We start from the raw sequence: 11,240 nt of genomic DNA on the forward strand, positions 1-11,240 counted from the left end.
AAGTTGAGGATGAAATGATCTCTAAAAGTCCCAAGGGTAAAGATAACACATTTCCTTTGTATTTTAGGCAAAAAATATCAAGTATATATATTTTATTTTTTACATTTTAAAAATTACAAAAAGGAAAATGGGCAAAAGTATGTTCACCCTGCATGGTTAGTACCTAGTAGCACCCCCTTTTGCAATTATCACAGCTTGTAAGTACTTTTTCTAGCCAGCCAAGAGTCTTTCAATTCTCCCAGTTCTGTGAAATTCCTGGGTAGTCTTGCATGCACTGCTATTTTGAGGTCTAGCCACAAATTTTCAATGATGTTCAGATCAGGGAACTGTGAGGGCCATTGTAAAACCTTCAACCCGCTAATTTGGGGTAGTCTATTGTGGATTTTGATGTGTGTTTCGGATCATTATCCATTTTTTAAGCCATCCTATTTTCAACGTCCGATTTTTTTTTTTTTTTTTTTTTTTTTTTTTTTTTTTTTTTACAGATGGTGGTATTTTTGCTTCAACAATTTGTTGAAATTTCATTGAATCCATCCTTCCCTCTACCTGTGAATAAATATATATATATATATATATAAATATATATATATATATATATATATATATATACATACATATAATATATATATACATATGTATATATAAAAAAAAAATAATATATATATATATATATATATATATATATATATATATATATATATATATATATATATATATATATATATATATATATATATATATATATATATATAATTTTGCCAAAAATACAAAGGAAATCTGTCATCTTTAACTTTAGGCCTTTTAGAGGCTCTATAGAAATCATTTCATCTTCAGCTTGCTTAACTGTTCACATTAACAAGAATTTTGACCGGGGGTGCCCAAACCTTTACATGCCACTGTAGATGTCATAACTTTCCTAGTTAAACAACTCCCACACACCCAATCATCCACATCATGTAAAACAAAATGGTTAATTGGGCTATGCTAATTTTTTTTTTTCATAGTTCCATGCTCCAATGTTGATTATTTACCCCAATTTCGCCCTGTGATGCATTGGTACTGGGCATGGATTTCATGTTTTGGTAATAATGCTGTTTTGTTTAGGGAACCAAGGCACAGGAGAAGCTTATCAGAAGCAGAAGGCATATGTGGAGCCCTATGTACAGGGTGCTGAAAGGTAAGTCTATGGATATGGACATAAGCCATTGTAATTACTGGTACATCCTACATTTGATGCCTGTGCATTGGGTTCAGGAACTGTCGACATTTGCCTGTAACTGCAGCAATCGCGGGTTAAGCTTTTATCACTTCTGTTAACCCTTCAAATAGCTGGCAGTCTCTGACAAGGGCATTTAGCATGTGGTGGAAGCCGCCTTATCCCCACGTTCTCCCCCTAAACATAAATCCCTTATGTTGCAACTACAGGGTGTTTATGGGTTGTTATGGCAGTTGGGGGCTTCCATGACTGACGCATTGGTACTCCATGTAGGAGACAGTCAGTTGAACTATATACTTCAATTCTGTGGTAATGTAGTATATTGCACAAGCAATCAGATGATCACAGATTTGAGTGCCTCAAAGGGGGCTGAAAAACAAGGAGATAAAAATTAAAATTATCCTTCTTTCTTTCCTATGCTTTAAAATAAAGAAATAAACATGTTTCGCTACATTCGTAAAAGACCAATCTATCAAAATAGAAAATTAACTCGTACAGTTAAAACCAAAAAGAGAAAAAAAATCAAAACTCTAGCATTGCAGGTTTTTGGGTCACCGCATATACAAAGCAATCAAAACGCATGTACCAAAATGGTACCAGTAAAAATGTCATACCGCCACAAAAAAAACTATTTTCTTCCATTTTCCAGTACATTTCATGGTAAAATAATTGTGTTTTTAAAAACTGCTATTTGTTACTAAAAGAGACCAAGCCATCATTTGGCTATATCGACAAAAAAATAAAAAAAGGTGTCTTGGAAAGAGAGGTAGGAAAAAAACAGAAACTTGCCTAGCCATGAAGGGGTTAAAGTAAACCTGTCACCAATATTTCACCACATAAACTGCCTACCTTTACAAAAACAAACGTTTATATGGTTCTTCTCTCATAAAGGACTATAAGCGCATTTGAACAGTAAAATAATCAGTTTGTGTCCTGTCCGATGCAGAGGGCGAGGGTGCTAATTGTCTCTACAAGCTGCACTGATCAGGTGCGATTTGAGTCGTGATTTATATATGTCCAAGGATGATATATCTCGGATTGATGAAGGTAATTAAAGGGAACCTGACAGCTAATACATGCTGCCCAATCCACAGACAGCTTGTATCAGGCACTGTCTGTATGATCTCAGTTATAATTTATTAGCCATGTGGCTAAGTACTACTGTACAGCCACATATGGGATATTTCCACATTCAGCAGAAATTGTGGGACTGATTTTGATGCCATTTTTACCCATTTCACAGTATGAAAGTGTAAAATCTGTGGCTAAAACAACATTTTGGTGGTAAAAATGTAATTGTTTTTTCTTCACTGCAGAATGGTATAAAATTCTGTAACACACCTGTGGTGTCAATGTGATCACTGCACCGCTAGATGAATTCATTGAGAGGTATAATTTGTAAAATGGTGTCACTTATGAGGAGCTTTGCTGTTCTGGCACCTCAGGGCAACGGCTGATGAATACTCCCATCAGCCGCTCCTCCTCATTGTTATTAGTGGCAGCAGGCATTGGCTGATGGGAGTAATAGTCCCATCAGCCAACGCCAATGACCGGAGGTAAACTTTATACCTCCATTCACAGCTGATGATTTCACCACCGATCAGAAGCGGTGTTTGCCGCGCTGTCATGCCCATGACGGTGTGGCAAACACTGGATGTTCAGGCCCCTCATTCAAGTGAATGAGGTCTGGGTTCAGGTCCAGGTAGTGTTTTGGTACCCGAACTTTTTGTAATTGTTCGGCTGAACCCGCCGAACCTGAAAATCCAGATGTCCATCCATCTCTAGTTGTCACCTATTCAAAAAAAAATCAAATGCATGCAGACAATCACTTGATGCCCTCAGGACTAAGTACGGGAAGCTCAGGGCAGGTGTTTTCTTTTTAACTATGTGATATCCACCTGGAGTAGAAGTAAACTGCACTCTGAGGCCACTCACACGGATTCTGGTCACTATTTTGCATCGCAATTTATAAGTCAAAGCCAGGAGTGGCGCCTACACTGAGAAAGTACTGTACATTGGAACATTTTGCACGTCTTCTGTGTATTTCACTCACTCCATATTTTTGCTTACAAATGTCTATGCAAAATACACAAGTGTGAAAGGGGCCCAAATCTTCACCTAGTCAAAAACGTATTCTTGATCTTGAGCTGTGGAAAAAAAATATGAGAACAGAGTAATGAAGGCAATATGGCTTCTCATGAAAACAACCCTACTCACCCTGTCATGTGCTGTCCTGTACAGTGCCAAATACAGCACAGAATAAAGCGCTAATCTGAGGTATGGAAGGTTCAATATAGCCACATTGAGATCAAAGTGAACAACATTACTGTTCGATACTTCTCAGGAGCCTCATAATGCAGCAGTATTCATGAGGTCTCATCACCACAATCGTCATTTCATCGCTGTCAGTATTTCTATTATGTGTAGGTTTCTTTATTTCTATTGTGTATTTATATTGTGCGTAAACATGCTAAAATGTGTTTAGAGGTTGTATTAATGAACAGTCACTGAGTTTCATACATTTTATACTGTGAGTCTAAATTTACTTTGCTATTACATTAGTCTTGATATAGTATACCATGCCTTACCAGCTGTGCAGCTTGTGTCTGTCCAATCTTGAAGGAGATCTCAATGGATGTTATGAAGGCCACCTTTTGATCCTTCTGTTGAATGTCAGTCTGTAGGTTGTAGTATTTCATGAATAAAACGGCAGAGATCAGAGCTTCTTCCGATCTCTATCAATAGACAACCATAATCTCAAGTCGCAGCCAAACAGTCTAGTTACACAGTATAAGAAGGGGCAGATCAGATCCTACATGTAAGTCCATTGGCGGGAACAGTTAAAGCATTGTCTTAATAAAGAAGGTAAAAATACTAAGAACAAGCATATCCAAAAAATATAGGTCCTGTGTATTATGTTGTCTAGTCTCTTAACTGTTTTCTAGTCTCTTAATGTGTGTTCGTTTTTTGTTTTTTTTCATTAATAGGAAAAATTCCACAGTGGATTTTCCTCATATCGAGGTTGTACGAAACAAGGAAGAGAGGAGGAAATTACTGGGGCACACTTGTAAAGAATGTGAACTGGTAACTTCACAGACTGCTTCTGCCTAATGATCAAGCATATTTCTTACTGATATTTTGCAAAAAATATACAAGGATTACTAGTATTTAAAGGGAACTTGTCACCAAGAAAATGCAGTTCTTTGATCCTATAGGTAGTCCTATGTAGTGGGGGGTCCTATTAGTGACTGACAGCTTTCTTTATATAAGTGTGCTTATAGAGACAGCTGTCAGTCACTGATGGGACCACCGGCTGGATCGAAAATCGCAGAAACAACAAATGATTAAAACATGGGTTATACTGAACAAAACGATATAATCAATCTGCTCCTATCCCCCTGCTTTTTAACATAATGCCTGCAGATTGGACAGCATTTTATGGTGGTAAGTCCCCTTTAATATTCATTATCGTCTGTGTTGAATTATTTATACTTTTATTATAAAACTAGATGGCAGCCCGATTCTAAAGAATCGGGAGTCTAGAATCCATATATACTTTATTTATTCAAATGTAAGAATAATACAATTAATAAATAATAGTAAGAAAGAACAAAAAATGGCTGCACTTACCAGCTCTTGACAATTCTTGTTATTTAAGAAATTGCTGGGCAATAATGGACAATGTCCTTATGTGGCAAGTAATAGAGCAATATACCCAATGTGGCAAAGAAGAGGTTAATAAACGGCAGTCTCTCAGTATAACAGTCAGTGAATAATAGGCAGTATATGGAGAAAACACCAAACAAAAGTTCAAAATTGGTGTGAAAATGTCACTGAACCACTTCACAACTAAATATATATAGTTTTGGTAAATGGTATTATCATTTTTTTGACGAAATTCGGCAGGAGCTTGAAGAGCAACGTCACTGGGCCCGCCTCCACGCAGTAGAAACTTGCTGTGAGGTAAAAATTCAAAAATCACACCAAAATGGCGGGCGGAGTGTGTCACAGTACGGCACGTTTCTGATTGGTCGCTCGCAGCAGGCGGCAACCAATCAGACACTGGACACTGTTGACGTCACTTAGCTCCGGACATTAGCTCCGGACATTAGCTCCGCACATTAGCTCCGCACATTAGCTCCGGACATTAGCTCCGGACATTAGCTCCGGACAGGAAGTTGGCACAAATTGCAGGAAGTAGTATTCTAGGCAATTATATATTAGATATCACTTTTTTTAATTACAAATATTTTTTATAATTAAAATGAAACTTTAGAAGCCATGTGGTTATTGCTAATGCTGATCTGAATTCTCAAAATATTTAAGTAGGTGTATAACTGTTAATATTATCTTCTACCCGTACCCTTTTATCAGTACTATGCAGACCTCCCAGAAGAAGAGAGAGCTAAGAAATTGGCAACTTGCTCTAGGCACAGATTTCGGTACATCCCACCCAGCACCCCAGAGAACTTCTGGGAAGTAGGGTTTCCTTCTACCCAGACCTGCAAAGATAGAGGTTAGAGATTTTTTTTCTTCAAGTATCATCATTTATACTGTCAAAATACATAGTTACACATACATAATGCATCAAGTCAGTGACATAAATTCAGCAGCCACTGGAACTCCTACGTCACTGACTTGAATTATGATGAGGACTGGGGACACAGTGAAAACACTGGCTCCTGTGATAAAACAGGCAGGGAATTGTGTCCTCTCAGAAAGTAGCAGCTGTGAGCCCCTGCTGTTTCGTCTGTGTACTCATTTATAAGTGACATGCTTTCACCCATGGCCAGGAGCTGTGGTATGCATGGTTGGACATAGTAAATAGTATATAGCACAGCCACATTTATAAGATTATCTCAGAACAGGAACATTTTTTAACACATCTGATTGTGGAACTTATTGTTATTCCAAGATCTATTGATTTACTTTGTAAGATATTAGAATGTTAAATGGGTTTTCCAAGGAATAAACTTCTCATATACTGACAGCTAGCAGAGTTCTTGAAATCATTCAATATTTTAAACAACACAACAAGAATAGCTGCGCAACTTTCAATCATATAATGATTCATCTTTATTTTCATGAAACAGGATAACCCTTCTCTCAACAATGTGGTTGTCTGTAGTGCGTACATTATCTATTGCACAAATGCAAAATTGAATTAATTGAGTTATGTCTGCAGGGAATGGAGATTGAAGGCATTTTTTATGAATCAAGGTTAACTTGAAATTCTTTGAAATTCTTTTTTTTCTAAACGAATTATGGTTAGTGATAATCAGTTTAGCATCTTGCAAGGACATTTTAGCACCATATACAAAGTCCAGTGGCAGTTTTAGCCAAGGCTTTGGATAATTATTATGCTTTTTTTTCTAAAGGTTACATAAAAGAGCAGATGTCTCCTTGTCAGCGGCCACGGAGAAGACAACCATACAATGCAATGTTTTCCACAAAAGGCAAAGAACAGAAAACTTAATGTATATTACTCCTCTCAAATTGTGGTCACAGACTAAAGCAGATTTTGCTTTAAGTACAATCAAGCATTTTTATACCTGCGTTTTTTTGCTACTAGGTAGAAGAAAATAAAGCTGTATATGTTTAACTGATATTTAAACCTTTTATACCTATGTAACTGTTGCCCTACTGTGTTGCCCTACTATGATGCACGCGGTAGGTTATGTAGATGTGTATATATAAACAGCTTCTGTATGGCTGTAATTTCATCTAATTTTCTGCTAAGCACACAGTTTGACAACAATTCTTGGTTTGTGTTTGTTTGAAAGAAAATGCAAAAATATTTAATATGTATATTTTTTACTTTTCTGAATATGGAATAGATGTTCATTATATTTTAGCACCTTTTGATCAGTTGGGTGCTTTGTTTGCACTTCGAAAAATGATTGCTTAGAAATGATCTGTAATTAATAAATTTGTGAGATACATTGCTTCACATGTGGGGTTTTTTGTGTTTTTTTATTGACTGCTTGGCATCTAAAAGTTCAGGACACAATGGACAAAACCAACGAAATGAATGGTTTATGAGTCCTATGGCAGAATGTCTTACTAGAGAAATCATGCTCGTAAACCCTTTTTTCACTCATTTTGTATATCCTAAAGCGGCATGCCTGAAGGATTTCCAGGTCCTGCTCCAGAATACATAATCTTTCTCAAACCTTAAAGTTAAAACCTTAAAGTGATGTCCTGTGATTAAAGAAATTTTGTTCTGCTCAAATGATGGCTTATGCAGGGTTACTATGGGCAAATAATGTAACAGACAAAGGCCCGGATTCATCAAGACCGATTTCCTACAACTTTTATGCCCTTGCCATCTCTATGATGGAACTGTACGACAGATGGCAGTAAATCACTTGCATACTTAACATTCAGATGTGTCCTATTGCGAGGGCATCTCTTGTGAACAGCGCTCATCAGGGCAACAGACAGATTTTCAATTTGACTCCGGTCTGGCTTCTGACTGAACCATTCCAAAACTTTGTTGTTGTTCTAGTGAAGCTATTCTTTTGTTGATTTGAAGGTATGCTTGGGGTCGTTGTCATGCTGTAAGTCACCTATCATCTTCGTCAAACTTTGGAATTATGGCCAAAAAGTTCAACTTTTGGTCATGTTTTCCCACATGCTTTTGGCAGATTTGATGTAGATTTTGGTAAACCATAAATGGGCTTGATATTTTTCTTTGTAAGAAAAGACTTCCATCTTAATACGGGAGATTGTTGTCACGTGGAGTGATAAAAAAATAAAGTGCACCAAATACACACAAATATGTGAGGTATTGGTCAATATTTTGGCCAATATATGCAAGCTCACAAACCAACTCCAAGGGTCCTTACGCTTGCGAGTCCTAACACTAAACTTGGTAGCAAAGCCACAGAAGAGGATACAAATGTATACTAAGCAGTCACCCCCTCCACCATGAACTAGTAAGTTGTGATTGGCTGTCTATTTAGTATTTTGCACCTGTGTTTTGCAACATCTTTGCTATATGGGTTGGCTGCATCTTGTAGTGCATTTGTTCAGAGACCTGGGCAGGTAAGCGGTGCTGCCCCTTCTTCAGCTGTATTTTTGAATTTTTGGAGGATTTTTAGTCCTCTTCTGTGGCTTTGCTACTAAGTTTAGTATTAGGACTCGCAAGCGTGAGGACCCTTGGCGTTGGGTGCGAGCTTGCATATCTTGGCCAAAATATCGACCAATACCTCGCATATTTATATATATTTTGTGCACTTTATTTTTCATGGTGCAGCCAAGCCCAGCACATTAGGTCTTGTATACAGGGGTATCTACATGGGATGTATTGAGAGAGTGCTGGCCAGCCCATCTAATCGAATTGTATGGGCGTGACTAATAGGCTGTGAATCAGACACTATATATTACCTGCATGTGAACAGCGCCCTATACAGGCCTCTATTGTGCAAATGTATACCAAGCAGTCACCCCCTCCATGAACTGGTAGGTTGTGAATGGCTGTCTATTTAGTATTTTGCACCTGTTTTTCCAACATCTTTGCTATATGGGTTGGCTGCATCCTCTTTTAGCGCTCTTCCGTGGTTTTGCTACTAAGTTTTTTTTTTTTTTTGTTTTTTTAAACTTTTTATTGAAAGATTCCACAGAATAAGATAACAAACATATGACAATGTAGTATAAAGTCAAAATAATCTGTATAATCACCGTTCACATTGACATAGATATGACATCACACTTTCAATAATAAGGTAAACAAATGAAACCTGGCATTCAGCACAATGTACTCTACCAGGCATTACACCTCCTAACCAACAGATTCTTTATAAGAGTTGTAAACTCGTACCAGGTCAAATAATAGACACATATTATTAAGCCTATACAAATCATCACTTTCATGTCTTGAAGAGGGATCTATATCAGGGACTGTATCGCAAGATGGAGGAGACCATAACTTTAGGAGCCAAGAGCGTCAAGGGTGAGTCACACCACCTTTCCCAAATCTTATGGAACTTCTGGGGACATCCTCTGTTTCTATCTAATATGTTTTCATAAGGAATTATATCATTCACTAGTTTCTTCCAATGATTAATCGAAGGAGATTTCCCCCATCCACCTCAACACTACAGCTTGCCTAGCCATAAATAGAACTACCCAAAGAATTATTCTATCATGGTGGAACCACATTTCCTCATCTACGTCACCCAGGATGCACAACTCCGGACTACATTCGATCGATATCCCAATTATGCGCTCCAATGTACCTATGACATCACTCCAATATCTTCATATAATTCTACAGTTCCAAATAAGGTGCCAGAAATCAGCTCCCGATTCCCCACAACTATGACATTCATCAGTTGCCCCTATACCAAATTTATGTAATCTACTTGTGGTCAGATAGGATTGGTGAAGAATATACAATTGTATTAATTTATTTGAAGCTGATGACACCATTGCATGTGCCTCTAGGGGCATTGTTCCACTGATTATCAGTGATAGAGGGTATTAAGTGTCGTCACTTACTTTCTACAGCGAGCGAGAGTTAAACAAAAAGGTATAAAGAGAGGATATCACACCTGTGGGTCCTTGAGTTGACTACACTCCTATCAATGGTCATCGATATCATGACTAAGGATGCTCAGTCACCAGTTGATTATCGCATTTTCCCCTCTGTTATTGCTGATGTTTTTATCTTCCACCGAGCCCATTTTCCAAGTGAATAAAGAAAAGGTTTTTTCTCAATTGCCTTTCATTGGGGGACTGTTGTGAATTCTGTTATCGAACTCCCTCCTGTGGTCATGAATGGTACTTCGGCGAGTTCTGTCCATGGACTCCCTCTGGTGGCTGTGAGTGGAGCTGCTGCTTCTGAGGTTCCTTCCACAGGTGACGTAGTTTAGTCTTTGGCTGGCTGCTCTATTTAACTCCACTCAGATCGTTACTCCATGCCAGCTGTCAATGTTCTTGTACTGGTTCAGTTCGCTCCTGGATCTTTCTGGTTACCTGTCTACTCCAGCAGAAGCTAAGTCCCTGCTAGTTAATTATTTGTTCTTTGTTTCCTTGTCCAGCTTGCTATCATGATTTTGTCTCGCTAGCTGGAAGCTCTGGGATGCAGAGTGGCACCTCCGCACCGTGAGTCGGTGCGGAGGTCTTTTTGCACACTCTGCGTGGTCTTTTTGTAGTTTTTTGTGCTGATCGCAAAGATACCTTTCCTATCCTCAGTCTGTTTAGTAAATCTGGCCTCCCTTTGCTGAAACCTGTTTCATTTCTGTGTTTGTGACTTTCATCTTAACTCACAGTCAATATATGTGGGGGGCTGCCTTTTCCTTTGGGGAATTTCTCTGAGGCAAGGTAGGCTTTATTTTCTGTCTCTAGGGCTAGTTAGCTCTTAGGCTGTGAAGAGGCGTCTAGGCCTAGTTAGGTACGCTCCACGGCTATATCTAGTTGTGTGATAGGATTAGGGGTTGCGGTCAGCAGAGCTCCCACTTCCCAGAGCTTGTCCTGTGTGAGTTTAACCATCAGGTCGTTCCGGGTGCTTCTAACCACCAGGTCCATAACAGTACAGCTGGCCCAAAGTATTAATGCATCTCAATAGGGGGATAAGAGAAGTTCTGAGACCATTTTTTTTCTCTGCAGTGTGTTTTGTCTTTCTTTTCCCCTTAACCTCTGGGTGGTTCAGGACACAGGTGTAGATATGGACATTCAAGGTCTGTCCTCTTGTGTGGATCATCTCAGTGCAAGGGTACAAAACATTCAAGATTTTGTGGTTCAGAATCCGATGTTAGAGCCTAGAATTCCAATTCCTGATTTGTTTTCTGGGGATAGATCTAAGTTCCTGAATTTCAAAAATAATTGTAAACTGTTTCTAGCTTTGAAACCCGCTCCTCTGGTGACCCCGTTCAACAAGTAAAAATCATTGTTTCTTTGTTGCGTGGTGACCCTCAAGACTGGGCATTTTCCCTTGCGCCAGGAGATCCTGCATTGCGTGATGTAGATGCGTTTTTTCTGGCACTTGGATTGCTTTATGATGAACCTAATTCAGTGGATC

At 38.5% G+C, this 11,240-nt stretch overlaps 1 protein-coding gene across 4 annotated transcripts in view; it reads left to right on the forward strand.

Moving 5' to 3' along the window:
• The window catches only part of RBBP8 (RB binding protein 8, endonuclease), an 85,856-nt gene extending 78,690 nt beyond the window's left edge, over window positions 1-7,166 (forward strand). For all 4 annotated transcript variants that reach the window (XM_069731189.1, XM_069731188.1, XM_069731191.1 and 1 more), the window contains 4 exons: window positions 1,105-1,177; window positions 4,204-4,300; window positions 5,591-5,732; window positions 6,595-7,166. In XM_069731189.1, the coding sequence (XP_069587290.1) occupies window positions 1,105-1,177; window positions 4,204-4,300; window positions 5,591-5,732; window positions 6,595-6,692 (410 nt within the window). In that variant the 3' untranslated portion in view covers window positions 6,693-7,166. The remainder of the gene's footprint in view (window positions 1-1,104; window positions 1,178-4,203; window positions 4,301-5,590; window positions 5,733-6,594) is intronic.
• The last annotated feature ends 4,074 nt before the right edge of the window (window positions 7,167-11,240 follow it).

The sequence above is a fragment of the Ranitomeya imitator genome, chromosome 6, assembly GCF_032444005.1.
Source record: "Ranitomeya imitator isolate aRanImi1 chromosome 6, aRanImi1.pri, whole genome shotgun sequence".
In the NCBI taxonomy this organism is placed as follows: Eukaryota; Metazoa; Chordata; class Amphibia; order Anura; family Dendrobatidae; genus Ranitomeya; species Ranitomeya imitator.